This window comes from Bufo bufo, chromosome 2 (genome assembly GCF_905171765.1).
Source record: "Bufo bufo chromosome 2, aBufBuf1.1, whole genome shotgun sequence".
Lineage (NCBI taxonomy): Eukaryota > Metazoa > Chordata > Amphibia > Anura > Bufonidae > Bufo > Bufo bufo.
The window spans coordinates 278,100,522-278,121,515 of record NC_053390.1 but is presented as its reverse complement, the minus strand read 5'-3'; the positions used below and the strand labels follow the sequence as shown (position 1 = coordinate 278,121,515).

Genomic DNA, 20,994 nt, shown 5'->3' with positions numbered 1-20,994 from the left:
CGTAAAACGCGCGGGTCGCGGGAAGGGCAGCCTAATATGAAGTCAACCATGTGTGCCAGAGTACCAATAGGCAAGACTTCGCTGTCGTCATCAGGAGGATCACTCTCAATCTCCTCATCCTCTTCCTCATCTTCTGCCCACCCACGCTGAACAGATTAAATTAAACTTCCATGGGTACTACCCTCTGTAGCGGAGGCAACCGTCTCCTGCTCCTCCTCCTCTTCATCGTCCAATTCGCGCTGAGAAGACGAACTAAGGGTGGTCTGGCTATCAGCCTGTCTAATGTCTTCTTTCCCCATTTCCACCTCTTCCACATGCAAAGCATCGTCCTTAATTGTGAGCAGCGAGCGTTTGAGTAGACACAGAAGTGGGATAGTTACGCTGCTAATAGCGTTATCGTCGCTCACCATCTGTGTTGATTCCTCAAAATTTCTTAAAACCTCACAGAGGTCAGACATCCATGCCCACTCCTCGCTTCTGATTAGCGGAAGCTGACTGGAAAGGCGATGACCATGTTGCAGCAGGTATTCCACTACTGCCCTCTGCTGCTCACAAAGCCTGGCCAACATGTGGACTGTGGAGTTCCAGCGCGTGCTCACGTCACACAACAGCCGGTGAGCTGGCAAGTTAAAGCGCTGCTGCAGCATTGACAGACCGGCTGAAGCTGTCGATGACTTGCGGAAATGTGCACAAACGCGGCGCACCTTCACCAGTAGCTCAGGCAAATTGGGGTAGGTTTTGAGAAACCGCTGAACAACTAAGTTTAAGACGTGGGCATGGGATGTGTCTGAGCTTGCCGAGCTCCAAAGCTGCCACCAAGTTATGGCCATTATCAGACACAACCATGCCTGGTTGTAGGGTGAGTGGCGAGAGCCACAGCTCAGTCTGGTCTCTTATCCCCTGCAACATCTCTGCGGTGGTGTGCTGTTTGTCCCCTAAGCATATCAGCTTCAGCACTGTCTGTTGACGCTTCCCCACTGCAGTGCTACACTGCTTCCAGCTACCGGTTGATGGCTGACTGGTGCTGCACGTGGATAATTCGGAGGTGGAAGTGGGGAGGAGGCGGAGGAGGAGAAGTGGGGGTTAGAGCCACTAACATAGGTACTGGCGGAAACCCTGATGGAATCAGGGCCGCAATCCTCGGCGTCGGTTGCACCTGTGCCATTCCAGGGTACGACTCACTCCTGGCCTCCACAATGTTCACCCAGTGTACCGTCAGGGAAATGTAGCGTCCCTGGCCAAATGCACTTGTCCATGTGTCCGTGGTTAAGTGGACCTTCCCAGCAACTGCGTTGGTCAGGGCACGTGTGACGTTTCGGGAAACATGTTTATGTAAGGCGGGCATGGCATACTTTACAAAATAGTGGCGGCTGGGGACAGAGTACCGTGGGACAGCCACAGACATCAGGCTGCAGAAGGCTTCAGTGTCCACAAGCCTAAATGGCAACATTTCCAGGGCCAGTAATTTGGAATGGTGCGCATTTAGTGCTAAGACCTGTGTGTGGGTGGCTGGGTATTTGCGCTTGCGTTCAAATGCCTGGGATAATGTCATTTGGACTCTGCGCTGGGACAAAGAAGTGGATGTGGTCGCTGATGGTGCTTGCGAAGGTCCAGGTGCAGGGCAGGAGGCATTCTCACCTGCGCCTTCGACAGGTGATTGGCCAGCATGTACCATAGGGGAAGAGGAGGCAGTGGTGTGAATCGCAGACACAGATTGTGGACCCTAGGCATTCATCCCTCTTATTACGGTGCTTGGATGCCATGTGGCGGATCATGCTGGTGGTGGTGGCGAGGTTGCTAGTGTTCACGCCCCGGCTCATTTTGGTGTGGCACAGGTTGCAAACTACTATTCTTTTGTCGTCCACACTTTCCCCCAAAAAGTGCCATACTGCGGAACATCTACCCCTTGGCAAGGGAGATTTCCACTAGGGGGTGCTCTGTGGAACAGTTGCGGGCCTGTTTGGTGTGGCCCGCCTTCTCCCTTTTGCCACCCCACTGCCTCTTCCAGCCTGTTGCAGTGCTGCAGATCCTTCCCCCTCTGTACTGCTGTCCTCGCTCAGCTTTTCACCTTCCCAGGTTGGGTCAGTGACCTCATCGTCCACCACATCCTCTTCCACTTCCTCACTCTGATCATCATCTTGATTTGTTGACCTAACCACAACCTCAGTGATTGACAACTGTGTCTCATCCTCTTCATCAACCTCTTGAGACAGTAATTGCGGTTGACTCATTGGCAACTGTGTCTCATTATCATCCACCTCATTAAACACTAATTGCCGTTCCCCACTGTCATGTTCTTGTGACTATGGATACTCAAGAGGTTGGGAATCAGAGCACAAGATCTCATGTCCCTCTTCAAGTGTGCTTGGCGAGAGAGCAAACTCAAGTAATGGCGATGAAAAGAGCTCCTTGGAATTTCTGAGTGTGGGATCACTTGTTTGGCCAGACTCTCCATGGTAGGAGGAAGGAGGATCAGGGAGAGGATTCTGTTGACCAGACTCTTGGCTACTGAGACTGGACTTGGTGGAAGACAGGGTGGTGCTTAACTGACTGGAAGCATTATCTGCTGCAATCCAACCGACCACCTGGTCGCCCTGGTCTGACTTCAAGAGTTTTTACCTGCAACGCCCTGCAAACTGGGACATGAAGCTAGGTATCATGGATGATTGTTTTTCTTGTGCTCTGGCAGCAGGCACAGTTTCCACGCACCCTGGGCCACAGCCTCTGCGTGAACCATCAGCATCACGGCCACTTCCCCGTCTCTTACTGCTCGTCTTCTTCAGAAGAAAATAGATTTCACTTATATTTTTCCTATCTCTAGGCCCTGACACACAGAAGGTATTGGACAGATGTCACAAGTCACTGCAGACACCCTCTATAGAAAAAGTATTGAAAATGATGGAAAAAATATAGTAATTTTCACTTATATTTCTCCAATCTCTGACCCTGACACACAGAAGGTATTGGACAGATGTCACAAGTCACTGCGGTGGAAGGGGGGGAGCCAACCCCACTGAATGTAATGGTGGGAGACGTGGAGGATTTGCCGCCGGGTCCGGAGTTGGCAGACCTTAACGTCTCTGGAGACAATTTTGGTACCGCACAGCACCAGGACCCGACTATCTCGGGCCTGGGAAAATGTGGTAGTAGTTGAGGGTGATCCGCAACAACTGGGGCCGAGTCTATGTTCCCCCATTTTGTGGTTCAACAGGAGATACTGTACCGGGTAAATCAACTACAGTGTGAGCATATTGAACAGTTGATGGTGTCCAAGGAAGTGCAGCTAATTCTGCGGCTAGACGTCATCGAGGTTTCAAAAAGTGAACAGGCCAGTCCGATAGTCTTAATATCCAAGCCGGATGGGACGTTACGATTCTGTAACGACTTCCGCAAACTTAATGAGGTTTCCAAGTATTATGCATATCCCATGCCCCGAGTGGTTGAGCTTATTGAAAAGTTAGGCCAAGCCCGGTATTTCTCTGTTTTGGACCTCACCAAACTGTACTGTCAGGTACCCTTGATGGAGTCTGCCAAGGAGAAAATGTCTTTCATCACACCAGAGGGGCTGTATCAGTACAAGGTATTACCCTTTGGTCTACATGGCGCTCCTGCCACATTTCAAAGGATAATGGACATTGTACTCTGTCCACATCATCGGTACGCTTCGGCGTACCTGGACGCTATCATTATCCACAGTACCGACTGGGAAAGTCACCTACCTAAGGTACATGCTGTGGTGGACTTCCTTAGGAAGGCTTGCTTGACCGCTAACCCAAAAAAGTGTGCGATAGGGTAAGAAGAGACTAAATACCTAGGGTATGTCGTTGGGCGCGGAGTCATCAAACCCCAAGTAAACAAAATAGAGGCGATACGGATTGGCCCCGACCTGTCACCTCTAGGCAAGTAAAGTCGTTCCTGGGGATGGTGGGCTATTACATGAGGTTCGTCCGCCACTTTGCTACGATAGCCGCGCCATTGACAGGACTTTTGATCCGGCGGAAGAGGTGTTCTCCGCTTTGAAGTCGGCCCTGTGTGGGTCCCCAGTTTTGGTGACACTCGACTTCAAGCGGGAATTTATAGTACAGACGGATGCCTCAGAGGTGGGCCTCGGTGCTGTACTGTCCCAGGAAGTCAACGGGGAGGAGCATCCCATTGTCTTCCTCAGCCGTAAGCTCACCCCAGCTGAGACCAGGTACAGTATATTGGAGAGAGATTGCCTGGCTATCGGTGACCGACCACTCCCCTCTCAGGTGGATGAGCCAGGCCAAAGACAGAAATGCCCAGGTCACCTGATGGTTCCTGTCCCTACAGAACTTTAAATTTACAGTGGAACACAGGGCAGGCTGGTTACAGGGAAACGCGGATGCCCTGTGTCCCAAGTAGATTGTCTGGCGAGTGTTCACCCCCTCAGGGTTGAACAAATGGGGGGGGGGGGGGTATGTGACACAGTGAAGGGCATGGTCTGGGAGGACAGGTAGTTTCCTCCCAGTGTGTGCTGCTGGGCTGATTTGCAGCCAGGTAGGGTTAAGCACCGGACTGGATTTTAAGTGCCAGTCCGTGTTTTGACAACACCTCGCTGTCCTTAAAGGGAACCTGTCACCGGGATTTGATGTATAGAGCTGAGGACATGGGTTGCTAGATGGCCGCTAGCACATCCGCAATACCCAGTCCCCATAACTCTGTGTGCTTTTATTGTGGAAAAAAACTATTTGATCCATATGCAAATTACCCTGAGATGTGTCCTGTACGTGAGATGAGTCCAGCGTGAAGGAACGCAGAACCGCCCCGCATCCTCAGAATCTCCTTCTTGCTCCCTGATGTCAGACAGCCAGAGCGCCGTAATCTTGCGATGCGCGAGCTTGCGCATGCTCAGTGTCCTCATAGTGTTCCTTCCCTGTGCTGGCATCAGCCTGAGGGAAGGAACAGCGCATGCGCTAGCTCGCGCATCGCGAAATTAAGGCTCTCTGGCTGTCTGATGCGGGGCCGTGCTGCGCTCCTTCACTCTGGACTCATCTCACGTACAGGACACATCACACAGAGCCATGTTCTCAACTCTATACATCAAATCCCGGTGACAGGTTCCCTTTAAAAAAGACAGCTGGGCTCAGCAGCAAGGTGTCTCTGTTTTGGGATCTGAGGCATGGTGCCGTGCTAGAGAGCTGAAAGACGCATGCGGGAAACAGGCCCCCTAAAGCCTGTTGTGGACCGCTGGTGAAAAACTGTTAACAAGGTGATTGTTTTGTTCTTTGGACTTTACTTTGTGTGAACTAACACTAAGACTGAAAAATGTTGCATTGTTTTTGCCTTGTGTGTGAATAAACACTGAAGTTTTGTTTTACAAACAGTTTTTTTGCCTCTGTTCTGTGTCCGCTTACCCTGCCTACCAGAGCGAATCCCCACAATATATATATTGTAAGAAGGTACAAGGAATCATCGTGGATTATAAGTACGTGTCACTGAGGATCCTGGCCTCGGTGGAGTAAGAGACGGTTTTTGTGTCAGCAGCAGTTGCTGTTTGACACCTTTATACTTATTATGGCTGTAATAGCTGATCCGGGACGGCTCTTACTGGGAGTAGTCAAAGTGCTGGGTAGGTGACTGCTCCCCATATTCCAGGGCGGGTTTTCCCAGGTATAAAAATCAGCCAGCACTGCCAGGTGAGGAGGATTACCTCCATCTGACAGTGGAGCTCAAGAGGTCAGTTTTTTGGATCTGAGGCTTTGTGCCATGCTGGAGGGCTGAGAGCCGCAATCTGGGGAAACAGGGCCACTAAAGCCTGCTGTGGACTACTGGAGGTAGAACTGCCAGCAAGGTGACTTGTGTTATATGAACTTTCCATTGTGTGTGAATTAAGAACTTGGATTTTGCCTCTGTACTGCGCCTGCTTACCCTATCTACCAGAGCGAAACCCCACAATATATATATGCATCTTTGAGGTCACCACTGCTCACCACTGATTGGCTGCAGTGGGCATATGTCTGCATTCAAACATTGTTGCTGAGATATCAAGTAGATACACAGTCAAATCATGATGAATGCAACAAAACGTCAGGTGATGCTTTATGTATTCCACTTATAGGATAATGTTATATTAACTCTATATATTGTCTACAGATTAGTAGGATCCCTCCAAATCATAAGTAAATGGACCAAAACTGATAAAAAGGTGTGTCTATTAAAATGATCTAATCTGCTTTATACAAATCATATTAAATATACATTCTGTTTTACAAAGATCATTCAAACTAAAGTGCTGTGTATTCATTATCATAAGTCAATGGGCACCTGCATCCTAGAGGGTATGTGCTGCTGCTACAGTGCCTTGAAAAAGTATTCATATTCCTTGAACTTCTCCACTTTTTTTCTTGTTACCCCCACAAACTTAAACGTATTTTATTGGGATTTTATGTGATAGACCAACACAAAGTAGAAAGTATGTGTGAATTGAAATAATACATGGTTTTAAAACATTTTAATAAATAAAAATCTGGTGCATTAGTATTCAGCCCCCCTGCACTCTGATACCCCTAAATAAAATCCAGTGTGACTAATTGCCTTCAGAAACCACCTAATTAGTAAATAGAGTCCACCTGTGTGTAATTTATTTTCAGCATAACTACAGCTGTTCTGTGAAGGCCTCAGAGGTTTGTTAAAGAACATTGGTGATCAAACAGCATCATGAAAACCAAGGAACACACCAGATCAGGGATAAAGTTGTGGAGAAGTGTAAAGCAGGGTTAGGATATAAAAAATACCTAAGCTCTGAACATTTCACAAAGCACTGTTCAAGCCATCAACCGAAAATTTAAGGAGTATGGCACAACTGTAAACCTACCAAGACATAGCCATCCTCCAAATCTGACAGCCTAGGCAAGGAAAGCACTAATTAGAGAGGCAGCCAAGAGGCCCATGGTCACTGGAGGAGCTCCAGAAATCTACAGCTTAGGTGGGAGTATCTGTCCACAGGACAACTATTAGTCATGTACTCCACAAATCTGGTCTTTATGGAAGAATGGCAGAAAGAAAGCCACTTTTGAAAGAAGGCCTAAGAAGTCACGGAGAAGAGATACAAAACATAAGTAAATATGCAGATGTGCATGGGTACATTTATAAAGTCACAGAAAAAAATGCACTAAAACAATAGATCCAAACATATATATATATATATATATATATATATATATTATATAGCCCTCACTCTAATGATAAAATCTGAGACTCTTAGCCAATATATTTTGATCAAAACACATCTGTGCCCACCTACCCGCGCCAAGGTGGTCTCAGTCAGGCAGGTCCTACTTTAAACCTACCTATGCCATATGGTAGGGGTGGGCGATATGGCCTAAAATCTATATTGCGATATAATTTTAAGCATGTGCGATATATATTGCGATATATTGTTTTCTATATTTGGGGGGGCGTGTTTAAACTTTTTTTTACTTTTTATTTAATAACTATTAGTCTCCTTAAGGGCTAGAACGTAGAACCCTTGTCATATTCACCCTAATAGAGCTCTATTAGGGTGAATAGGACTTTACACTTTCCCTGCTGCCCTGTGCTTTGTGCACACAGCAGCAGGGAGCTGATCCCCCTCCCCTAAACGGTGCCATCCACAGATCCCCCCCCTCCCCTAAACGGTGCCATCCCCAGATCCCCCCCCTCCCCTAAACGGTGCCATCCCCAGATCCCCCCCCTTCCCTAAACGGTGCCATCCCCAGATCCCCCCCCTCCCCTAAACGGTGCCATCCCCAGATCCCCCCCTCCCCTAAACGGTGCCATCCCCAGATCCCCCCTCCCCTAAACGGTGCCATCCCCAGATCCCCCCCTCCCCTAAACGGTGCCATCCACAGATCCCCCCCTCCCTTAAACGGTGCCATCCACAGATCCCCCCTCCCCTAAACGGTGCCATCCACAGATCCCCCCCTCCCCTAAACGGTGCCATCCACAGATCCCCCCCTCCCCTAAACGGTGCCATCCACAGATCCCCCCCCCTCCCCTAAACGGTGCCATCCACAGATCCCCCCCCTCCCCTAAACGGTGCCATCCACAGATCCCCCCCCTCCCCTAAACGGTGCCATCCACAGATCCCCCCCGTCCTCCCCTAAACGGTGCCATCCACAGATCCCCCCCGTCCCCTAAACGGTGCCATCCACAGATCCCCCCCTCCCCTAAACGGTGCCATCCACAGATCCCCCCCCAAACTGTGCCATCCACAGACACCCCCCTCCCCCAAACTGTGCCATCCACAGACACCCCCCCTCCCCTAAACGGTGCCATCCACAGATCCCCCCCCCTCCCCTAAAAAATACATTTAAAAACTAATCAGTAACTTTAACTTTATTCATTGGTGATCTCTTTACTGTATACCTTACTAGGTCTTAGCTCCGATAACAGCAGGCAGTGCGGGGGGCGGCGCTCACTCACTGACGTCACGCGCCTGCGCCGCCTAGTGGGAGGAGCAGGCGCGTGACGTCAGTGAGTGAGCGCCGCCCGCCCGCACTGCCTGCTGTTACCGGGGAGCTAAGACCTAGTAAGGTATACAGTAAAGAGATCACCAATTAATAAAGTTAAAGTTACTGATTAGTTTTTAAATGTTCTACTGTCAGCGGCGTGGCCCTGTATATTCTAACCCCCAGGCAAGCGTCCCTGTCACCATGGGAACGCCTGGGGGTTAGAATATACCAACGGATTTGAGTTTTCACGCGCTCACTGAGATCGTGAAAACTCAATGATTTACTGTCAGTCCCTCCCCTCCTCCGCTTTTGTCATTGGTGGTCAGCGGCAGCCGCGCACAGTGGGGAGGGAGGGACTCTCTCCTCCACTGTGCCGGCTCAGGAGAAGATGGTGCGTGCAGAGAGCGCGATCATATCGCGGTCCGGCGATATAGGCGATATGCTCAAAATCCATATCGTGGCACAAATTTATATCGCATATCGCCTATATCGTCTATATCGCCCACCCCTACCATATGGGCATAAATATTCAGGAGAGCAGACCCTGCACATATAGTGTGTTGCTCCTAGCCACCTTTGTGCATCAAGCAACCAATGAGAAGTGGAGCACACACAGCTATATGTACCACCTTAATCAAGGTCGCCTATTAGATAGGTGGGGCAAAAGTGCACATGAATGCTACTTCCATGCTAGAAGCACATTCACACCTGAAGGTGCCGCTCCTTCAAGACATATAAAAAAAATCATGGATAAAAGATACAAAACATCCTGCACGATATGATAGTAAATATGCGAATGTGCATGGCTACATTTATAAAGTCACGGACAATAATGCACTAAATAGATGCAAAGATAATATATAGACTAAGCCCTTACTCTAATGATAAAATCTGAGACTCTCAGCTAATATATTTTTATCAAAACAAATCTGTGCCTGCCTACCCACGCCAAGGTGGTCTCAGTCAGGCAGTTTGCCACAAGCCATGTTGGAGGCAAAGCAAACATGTGGAAGAAGGTGATGTGGTCAGATGATACCAAAGTTGAACTTTTTAGTGTAAATGCAAAATGTTATGTGTGGTGGAAAACTAACACTACACATGACCCTGAACACATCATCCCCACTGTGAAGCATGGTGGTGGCAGCATGCTTTTCTTCAGCAGGGAAGCTGGTCAGAGTTGATGGGAATATGGATGGACTAAATACAGGGCAATCCTGGAGAAAAACCTGTTAGGGCTGCAAAAGACTTGAGACTGGGATGGAAGTTTACCGTCCAGCAGGACAACAACACTAAACATTCAGCCAGAGCTACAATGGAATGGTTTAGCTCAAAGCATATTCAATGGCCCAGTCAACATCCAGACTTAAATCCCACAGGCAAGGCTTGAAAACTGCTGTTCACAGATGCTCTCCATCCAATCTGACTGAACTCGAGCTATTTTGCAAAGAATAATGGGCAGAAATGTCAGCCTCTAGATGTACAAACTAGTAGAGACATACCCCAAAAGACTTGCAGCTGTAATTGTGAAAGTTGGTCTTACAAACTATTGACTCAGGGGGCTAATTACAAAATATTACTGTCAGGGGGCACAGCTGGGCATATTACTGTCAGGGGGCATTTTACAGGGCATATTACTGTCAGGGGGCACAGCTGGGCATAATTACTGTCAAGGGGGCACAGCTGGGCATATTACTGTCAGAGGGCACATATATTGGCATAACTACTGTGAGGGACCACATAACTGGGCATAACTACTGTGAGGGGGCACATAACTAGGCACAACTACTGTGAGGGGGACATAACTGGGCATAATACTGTGAGGGGGCACATAACTGGGCATAACTACTGTGAGGGGGCACATCTGGGCATAACTACTGTGAGGGGGCACATATCTGGGCATAACTACTGTGAGGGGGCACATAACTGTCCATAACCACTGTGAGGGGGCACATATCTGCCATAACTACTGTGAGGGGGCACATATCTGGCCATAACTACTGTGAGGGGGCACATATCTGGCCATAACTACTGTGAGGGGCACATATCAGACTATAACTACTGTGAGGGGGGCACAATGCTAGCATAACTACTGTGTGGTGGCATAAAGGGGGAATAGTTACTATGTGGGGGCATTTAGGGGACTGGGTGGGATTAGGTGTTATGTTAGTTTTATGTTAGCTATGTTTTGGGCAGAGTTAGAGGTGTGGCCTAGTGTGGAAAAAATTTGCCGTGGCGTACTTCCTGCGCCAAATTTGTGTCCCTCTTCCGTCTTTTCAAAAGTTGGGACATATGCTGTATTATTATATTGTTCTGATGGGTAGTATCTGGCACAACTATAACATATCTACCATATAACCTTACAATAAACAGTCGAATTAAACGAAGTTTAGCATATTTCACATATTGAAAGTATATTACATTTCTCTGGTTACCTTCCAAGACATATCTGGAATTTCCTCTAAGGTTCGGAAAGTGATGCAAGTTTGGTTACACGGAGAGCTGATTTCCCCAGCACACTGAACAAACACGCCAAAGGTTGTTTTGTCATGTTTAAACCATGCAGAGGACATTAAGCTGAATGCTAAGATGAGGGACAAAATGAAGGACAAGGTGACCCAGAGAGATCCCATGCACGACACCATTGGGACTGTAGATCAATACAATTTACTACTCAAAAAAACCTGCAAAACAGAAAACCTTCATTACAATTGTTGCAGCAGCTTATCAGTTTATGAGAGAAACATGTTTACTCTAGCTTAGAAACCTACAAATGTTGACTTAAAAGGTTTCCATGAAGGTTACTGACTGTTATAGCACACTTTTTATTCACTTTTCACATGTTATTACTGTGATTGTGCATTATGTTTAGCTAATTTTGAAAGATGATTTTGTGTTATTATGTTGATTTTATGTGTTCATATTTCAATTATGTTCTGTGTGTATCTTTACTGTTATGTATATTTGCTCAATTTGTGTCTGCCACAGCCTGGACAAATAATGCAGGAGGTGGTGATGATCTAGACTGCCTGTATATTCCCCAGCTAAGTGCGGCTTACTCCTGATGGCCACCTGCTGAGACCGGACAATGAAGACACTTTACACTTGCTGGGTTGTACGTTACTGTAAAAAACGGTTTAGGTAGGTGTCGAAAAAATACAGCAAATGAAAATGCTTTCAGAAATAGAAGAGTTCATAATTTAAATGTATTCTTCAGCAGAACAACCACCTCAAACATACAGCCAATGTCATTAAGAACTCTGTTAATCGTAAAAAAAAGAAGAGGGAGTCCTGGAAGTGATGATATGGCCCCCACAGAGCCCAGAACTCAACGTCATCAACTGTCTGCAATTACATGAAGAGATAGCATGATTTGAGCAAGACTGCATCCACAGATGATCTGTGGTTGGTTCTCCAAGATGTTTGGAACAACTTGTGTGCCAAGTTCCTTCAAAAACTATGGCGAAGGGTGGTCAGACCAAACATTTGATTTGGAATTCTCTTGTTCATTAACTTTTTCCCCCACTGCCTAAAACTTTTGCAAAGTACTGTATGTCCACAACTGATCTGATTGTCAAGATACTGGAGACACTTCCTGCTGTATCTCTAATTAGTTTGTACAGTGCATCTACTAAAAAGTGCTAAGGATTGCCCAGTTTGCTTCCAAACTCAGTTATATGGCAGGTTTACACAGGGCAATTATTCATAATAAACATTAGTAGGAATCCTCATTCACGATAATTGTTTAGTTTAAAGTTAATGCAAATAACCCAATGAATGAGCAATATGCTCGTTCATTGGGTGAGATTATTGTTCATGTGGACACCTAAGTCATCATTTCTGAGTAGCACATATGATGACAATTTTCAATCACAATCATGTATAGAAATGAGTATGTAAACTGTACGATGCACATTATACTTAACATATTACACAACATAACATCATATAGCTGAAAGCTGCTATGTTTAGTCTAATTATTCCAACTTACTTTTGTCCATGGATGAGGTTGTCTAATGTCCTTCTCACCCTACTAAGGAAACCTACATCTGAGCATTAGATTTGAGTAATGCTGTGCATGGCTTCCCATTTTATCTATGTTGACTTTTCTAAGTTCTGTTTGCTATTTTCAGGTATAGATGAAAGAGACAAATAACCTTCAAGTGCATACTTTCTTCATTAGTGTACCGGTGGCTGCTGTGCACTGCTGTTCCCATGCTTACCACCGCGGTCCTGGGCGCCGTGTTCAGCGGTGATCTCCTGCCAGTGTTTCCTTTCAGCCCTGGCCACAGCATGCTTGCTGCTTGTTTCCTGCAGCACTTCCTTAAGGGACAGGGCGCATTACTTCCTGTGCTTTATGGGTTGGATCATGTGACCTTGCTGACCAATCCTAGCCCTCCTGCACATATATAAGTTGCTCAGTCCCCTTCCCAGATGCCTCAGCGTCAAGGTCCTAGTGAGCTGCTAAGGTTGGTGTTATCTCTGCTTGTGGTCCTGTGTACCTGACTCGTACTTATGTTCCTAGACTCTGCTACCTGTTTGATTCCTGCCTGCTTGCCCTAACTCTCCTGTTGCCGAGCCGGATTACCTGACCTGTACCTGTGCCGCCTGCCCTGACCTATTGCCTGTTAGACTTCGCCTCTGCCTCATCCTTCGGTCCTGCACTGTTGCTCTTGGTTATGACTCGGCCTGCTGACTACGTCTGTACTTCTGGTACCTTGCTCAGGTACCTACTGGTCTGCCTGGACCAGTTGCCTCATGTGCCAATCCTCCCCTCGGGAAGGTCTATCCACACCATCAGGGGTACTGTGAAGATTGAGGGGTTCACTTAGACAACGCCCTTAGAGGGGGTAGGACATGTGGCACAGTGGGTTCACACCCGCTAGTTCGTGAAAGTATTCTGAGGCCATGAACTCCGCCGGTCACCCCAAACCTGTCATTCAGGAATTGTTGCATGAAGTGAGGCGTCAGAGCGAACATCAGGATGTCATGTCGCAGTTCATGCAAAATGTTGCTGCTCGTCTGGATACTATCTCTTCTCCACCTACTGCAGGGTCGCCAGTCGCTGCTACCCCTGCAATACCCATACAGGTGAATCCGGATTTGTGTGCCGCTGGTGTTCAACTCCCTCTGCCATCACGCTATGATGGAGTTCCAAAAACCTGTAATGGATTGCTGAACCAGTGCCTGATCCACTTGGAGTTGCATGGGCAGAAGTTTCCCACTGAGAGGTCCAAGGTTACCTTCATTGTGTCCTTGCTGTTTGATGAAGCCCTTGCTTGGGAAAATCCTATTTGGGAATATGGAGGTCCAGAGACCACTAATCTGCAGTCTTTCCTGGCTACCTTCCGGCTGATTGTAGCAATTTGAAGGAAATATACTCCAGCACGGTTCCAATGTGTTTGTAGTTGCACTTTATTGTTCAATTCTCTAAACAGCAGTAGCAAGTGCAGACAAAAAACTCCACCTCCACCACAACAGTGACGCGTTTCAAACAGTCGTTCTTTTTCAAAACTAAAGTGCAGTCTGAACACATCCTTTTAAAAGCAGGGAAGTGAGAGATGAAGGAATTGAAACCTCCCCCTCCCTCCCCTCCACTAGGCATGTTGGTTAATTAGCCTTACTCTGCACAGACTGCACTAAATCATTATTAACCCATGTGTTGCTAAATCACAAACATAAATATATAACTTTTAAAAACAACAATGGTGATGGTTGTTCACACTGTGCATAAACCTGCCAATTAGATACATGTTATCTTAAGTTCCATCCTTTGGAAATGGTTATATGCTGGGTACAGAGCTGTTGACTCAGTAAAAATACAAAAGCTCCCTTTTCATATTTAATCCTTTAGGGAATCTTGTTTTTAAATAGAATATCCAGAAAGCCTCTCTTAAATAAAAAAAAATAGCTTTTTTTTTCTTCAGGTTTTTACCTCTTGGTGGTGGAGTTACCTTTTCTATTGCAAATGTTCTGAAATATTTCAAGCTGCGGTTATGTTTTGTAATAAAATGCCTTGCAGCATTTGAAATACTTGTACTAGAGGAATTATTAACATAGTTGATGTGTTCTAATATCCGAGTTTTAAAGCGGCGTGACGTACTGCCAATATACATTAAATTGCACTCCATACATACTATGGTATAAACTACTCCTGATTCCTGAAGAGTTGCAATTAATGTAATTTTTGATATTATACACATATTTTTGTTCCGAATCCTGAAAACATTTTGTAGGAATTACATATTTACAGGTTTTAATTACTGGCTTCCACATCTATAAAACCCCTGATATGTCAGCCATGTTTTGGGGGGACCTTTGGGTGCCGCATAGAACATTGATAGTGAGAGTATATTGCCTAAAGTTTGTGCTCTTCTAGGGACTATATTACATCAATTTTTTTGTATGGTGCGAAGGGCGGGGTCTTCGTACAGTATTGGAAGGCATTCCAGTATTGTATTTTTCTTTCTTTCGAATTGACGACTATATGTTAATACCAGGACTGGTTACTTTTCTTTATGTGCATATCTTTTTGTAGTATTGTGATTATTTTTATTAGGATTGGTTTTAAATAGAAGATTCTTCCTATCCTTATTTTTAGCTATTTTAGCCGCACATTCTAACATCCATTCCGGGTACCCTCTTTTCCGCAATCTCGTCATAATAATCATGCTCTCCTCTACAAACGTCTGGTATGAACTACAATTACGTTGATCCCTTATTAATTTGCCTACCGGTATTCCTTTAATAGTATGCACTATGTGTCCACTATTTGCTCTTAATATGGTGTTCCCCTTAAATTCTTTTCTATAAGTTTGAGTTTGTATGATTTCCTGCACTTCTCCAGTTAATTTTAGATCCAAAAAACTGATCGTAACAGGATCATAATTGTAAGTAAATCTCAGATTGTATGAGTTGGCAGTATGGCAGTTACCCCCCCCCCCCCCCTCCCAATATCATCAGCAGATCATCTATGTACCTACCATACCAGACTATCGCATCCCCATATGGATTGGCATCAGAGTATATATATTTCTCCTCCCAATAGGACATCACTAAATTTGCTAGTGATGGGGAGAATTTTGCCCCCATTGAAACTCAGTTTTTCTGCAAATAGAAGAGACCATTGAAGGAGAAATAATTATGAGTAAGCAAGTATTCTGTTGTTTCTATTATATAACCTTCGAATTTTTCTGAACATCTGCTGTACTTATGCAAATGATACTCTAATGCCAGCATTGCTATTCTGTGTGGTATCGAGGGATATAAAGCTGTGACATCACATGTCAATCATACATAGTTACAATACCATTTTTTTTATCAAAAGAACTTTTCAAAACATCAGACGTGTCACTAATATACCCTGGGATCCTTTTAACAAGGGGCTGCAAAATTGTATCCGGCCATTCCCCCAATACTTCATTGAGCGACCCTATCCCTGATATTATAGGTCGGAGAGGGGGGGTTGGTGCCTTTATGCACCTTGGGCAGTGCATGAATGATCATAGTTACTGCTGATTCTATATCCAAAAATTCAGATTGTCTCTGTGTGAATATTTCCCTATTTGTACCTTTGGCTACCAGGTCATTGTAAATTTAGCGAAACCTGATTAGGGGATCACCACTAAGTTTGTCATATACACTTTCATCACCCAGCAGCTCTATCATCTGTTGTTGATAATGTGATTTATTCATCACACCACCCTCCCCCCCCCCTTATCTGCCATCTTGATTATTATATCCCTCATATTGGTTAATTCTGATAAGGCTGCTCTTTGTTTGAGACTCAAATTGTGTTCTTTTTTATCACAGTGGAGTCGCACATCATGCAAGGAGGTTAATTCTCATTCCAATACCTTTTGAAAAACCTCCATGCCTGGAGTGCGCGACTCTAGTGGATAAAATTTGGGGTTGGCAATTCTAAAGCCTCCACCTGTCATTTCAGGGCAAGGAGACGGGTTTTCAGATTGGAGATCATTCAGACATAGCAGTGCTATTTGTTCTTTGAAAGATAATCCCACAAACTCATTGGGAAGTGGTTGTATTTCAGCATCTGTCTGAATATGTCCCACCTGACCATCCGGTTCACAAAAATGTTTTTTAACCGTTAGGTCTCTAATAAATTTGTTTATGTCCAGCAATGTAAAAAACAAATCAAAGTCATAAATAAGCAAAAAATGAAGACCCAATAGTAGCACTTCTTGCTGATCTTGTGTCAAATTATAAAGACAGGTTCAGTACATCTAATGTTTCCGCGTTCTGAAAAGCAGTGTCTATTTTTGAGACTTGCGTCTTGTTCCCATGCTGTGCGGTGTTTTTATGTTTTCGTCCCACTCTTCTCCGTTTTTTGAGGATGTCGTATTTGAATATTTTTTAGATTATAATTTTTTTTGTAATATGAGACAGCTGATCCTATGCTTTCTGGGATTTCCTTATACAAGTCCTCCTGAAACGATTTGTATGATTCATCGTTGGTGTCTGTGGTTTCTGCTTCTGAGAAGCTGACTTTGTTTGAATCCTTCTGTGATTTATTTCTATCACGTGACACCTTTTTTTGGGGATATTTCTTTAAAATAAACTTTGGTGTGTGAGGCATATGTTCTCTTCTGCCCCACTCATATACCTGATCGTGTGAATAGTCATACAAGTCCCTCTGAAACTTGCTTTGTTTTGTGGACATTATATTTTCTTCCAGGTCTTTAATAAATGTAAATATTTTTTGTTCCATATCAGTGCATTCTCCTTGCATGATGTGCGACTCCACTGTGATAAAAAACACAATTTGAGTATCAAACAAAGAGCAGCCTTATCAGAATTAACCAATATGAGGGATATAATAATCAAGATGGCAGATAAGGGGGGGAGGGTGGTGTGATGAATAAATCACATTATCAACAGCAGATGATAGAGCTGCTGGGTGATGAAAGTGTATATGACAAACTTAGTGGTGATCCCCTAATCAGGTTTCGCTAAATTTACAATGACCTGGTAGCCAAAGGTACAAATAGGGGAATATTCACACAGAGACAATCTGAATTTTTGGATATAGAATCAGCAGTAACTCCGATCATTCATGCACTGCCCAAGGTGCATTAAGGCACCAACCCCCCCCCCCCCTCTCCAACCTATAATATCAGGGATAGGGTCGCTCAATGAAGTATTGGGGGAATGGCTGGATACAATTTTGCAGCCCCTTGTTAAAAGGATCCCAGGGTATATTAGTGACACGTCTGATATTTTGAAAAGTTTTTTTGATAAAAAAAAAATGGTATAGTAACTATGTATGATTGACATGTGATGTCACAGCTTTATATCCCTTGATACCACATAGAATAGCAATGCTGGCATTAGAGTATCATTTGCATAAGTACAGCAGATATTCAGAAGAATTGATAGATTATATAATAGAAACAACAGAATACTTGCTTTCTCATAATTATTTCTCCTTCAATTGTATCTTCTATTTGCAGAAAAAAAGGAGTGTCAATGGGGGCAAAATTCTCCCCATCTCTAGCAAATTTAGTGATGTCCTATTGGGAGGAGAAATATACAGTCCTGATCAAAAGTTTAAGACCACTTGAAAAATGGCAAAAAAATCATATTTAGCATGGCTGGATCTTAACAAGGTTCCAAGTAGAGCTTCAACATGCAACAAGAAGAAATGAGAGTGAGACAAAACATTTTTTGAGCATTCAATTTAATGTGAACAATAAATAAACTGAAACAGGCTGTTTTTCAGCTGATCAAAAGTTTAGGACCACATGCCGTTAAAAGGCCAAATCTGTGCAAAGATGTGGATTCATTGTCATTTTCTGTCAGGTAGTCACACGTTGTGATGGCAAAGGCATAAAAACCTCTCCCTTTTTGAACGTGGTCGGGTTGTTGAACTGCATAAGCAGGGTCTCTCACAGAGCTGCTCGTTTGGACTTAGCAAGAGAGCACCAAACATGGGACATTCAAAGGTGGAAGAAAGTTTTATTCTCTGATGAGAAAAAATTTAACCTTGATGGTTTCCAACGTTACTGGCATGGCAAGCAGATCCCACCTGAGATGTTTTCTATGCGCCACAGTGGAGGGGGCGTCTGGGGTGCTTCAGTGGAACAATGGAGCTTCAGGAAGTGCAGGGGTGTCAAACGGCCGCTGGCTATGTCCAGATGTTGCAGAGAGCATTCCTCATGACTGAGGGCTCTCGTCTGTGTGGTAAGGACTGGGTTTTTCAACAGGACAACGCTACAGTACACAATGCCGGGGGGACAAGGGACTTCTTCCAGGAGAATAACATCACTCTTTTGGCCCATCCTGCATGTTCCCCTGATCTAAATCCAATTGAGAACCTTTGGGAAAGGATGGCAAGGGAAGTTTACAAAAATGGACAACAGTTCCAGACACTAGATGGCCTTCGTGCAGCCGTCTTCACCACTTGGAGAAATGTTCCCACTCACCTCATGGAAAAGCTTGCATCAAGCATGCCGAAACAAATTTTTGAAGTGATCAATAATAACTGCGGAGCTACTCATTACTGAGTTCATGTTTGGAAGTTGGATTTCTGTTTTGGGGGAGTTTATTTTTTTTTTGGAGGTGTGGTCCTAAACTTTTGATCAGCTGAAAAACAGCCTGTTTCAGTTTATTCATTAAATTGAATGCTCAAAAAATGTTTTGTCTCACTCCCATTTCTTATTGTAGCATGTTGAAGCTCTACTTGGAACCTTGTTAAGATCCAGCCATGCTAAATATGTTTTTGTGCCATTTTTCAAGTGGTCTTAAACTTTTGATCAGGACTGTATATTTCTCCTCCCAATAGGACATCACTAAATTTGCTAGTGATGGGGAGAATTTTGCCCCTATTGAAACTCCTTTTTTTCTGCAAATAGAAGATACCATTGAAGGAGAAATAATTATAAGTAAGCAAGTATTCTGTTGTTTCTATTATATAATCTATGAATTCTTCTGAATACAAACAGGACTTTATATACTCTGATGCCAATCCATATGGGGATGCGATAGTCTGGCATGGCAGGTACATAGATGATCTGCTGATGATATGGGGGGGCTGTTGTACCTGCCATACCAGACTTCATACAGTATTTAAATGACAACTCATACAATCTGAGATTCACTTACAATTATGATCCTGTTTTGATCAGTTTTTTGGATATAAAATTAACTGGAGAAGTGCAGGAAAGCATAAAAACTCAAACTTATAGAAAAGAAGTTACGGGGAACACCATATTAAGAGCAAGTAGTGAACACATAGTACATACTATTAAAGGAATACCGGTAGGCAAATTAATAAGGGCTCGACGTAATTGTAGTTCATACCAGACATTTGTAGAGAAGAACATGATTATTATGACGAGATTGCGAAAAAGAGGGTACCCGGAATGGATGTTAGAACGTGCGGCTAAAATAGCTAAAAATAAGGATAGGAAGAATCTTCTATTTAAAACCAGACCTAATAAAAATAATAATCACAATAATACAAAAAGATATGCACATAAAGAAAACAAACCTGTCCTGGTATTAACATATAGTCGTCAATTAAATTTTTTTTTAAAATACAATACTGGAATGCCTTCCAATACTGTATTAAGACCCCGCCCTTCGCACCATACAAAAAAATGTATGTAATATAGTAACTAGAAAAGCACAAACTTTAAGCAACGTACTGTCACCATCAATGATCTCTGCGGCACCCAAAGGTCCCCCCAAAACATGACTGACATTTTAAGGGTTTTATAGATGTGGAAGCCAGCGTTGCAAAACCTGTAATTATGTAATTCCTACAAAAAGTTTTCAGGATTCGGAACAAAAAAATTATTATAATTAAAAAAATGAATTGCAACTCTTCAGGAGTAGTTTATACCATAGCATGTATGAAGTGTAATTTAATGTATATTGGCAGTACGTCACGCCCAGTGGTGTATCTTGGTTTTGTGCTGCCCTAGGTGAGACTAAACTCGCCTAGGGCAGCACAAATATAAATTTGACCCACCCCTTCCTATCAAGGCCAAACCCCTTCCTCTGTAAACCCCCCCCTTCCTCTGTGCCATCCACAGATCCCCCCTAAACAGTGCCATCCACAGATCCCCCCCCTAAACAGTGCCATCCACAGATCCCCCTCCCCTAAACAGTGCCATCCACAGATCCCCCTCCCCTAAACAGTGCCATTCACAGATCCCCCTCCCCTAAACAGTGCCATCCACAGATCCCCCTCCCCTAAACAGTGGCCTCCACAGATCCCTCCCTAAACAGTGCCATCCACAGATTCCCCCTCCCCTAAACAGTGGCATCCACATATCCCCCTAAACAGTGGCATCCATAGATCCCCCTAAACAGTGGCATCCACAGATCCCCCCTAAATAGTGCCATCCACAGATCCCCCCCTAAACAGTGCCATCCACAGATCCCTCCCTAAACAGTGACATCCACAGATCCCCCTCCCCTAAACAGTGACATCCACAGATCCCCCTCCCCTAAACAGTGACATCCACAGATCCCCCTCCCCTAAACAGTGCCATCCACAGATCCCCCCCTAAACAGTGAC

The 20,994-nt window shown here is 44.7% G+C and overlaps 1 protein-coding gene across 1 annotated transcript in view; it reads right to left on the bottom strand.

The window, feature by feature from the left end:
• The window catches only part of TMEM211 (transmembrane protein 211), a 28,310-nt gene extending 17,182 nt beyond the window's left edge, over nucleotides 1-11,128 (bottom strand). The window contains exon 1 of the mRNA XM_040416573.1: nucleotides 10,886-11,128. Within this exon, the coding sequence (XP_040272507.1) occupies nucleotides 10,886-11,095 (210 nt within the window). The 5' untranslated portion in view covers nucleotides 11,096-11,128. The remainder of the gene's footprint in view (nucleotides 1-10,885) is intronic.
• Nucleotides 11,129-20,994: the final 9,866 nt, after the last annotated feature.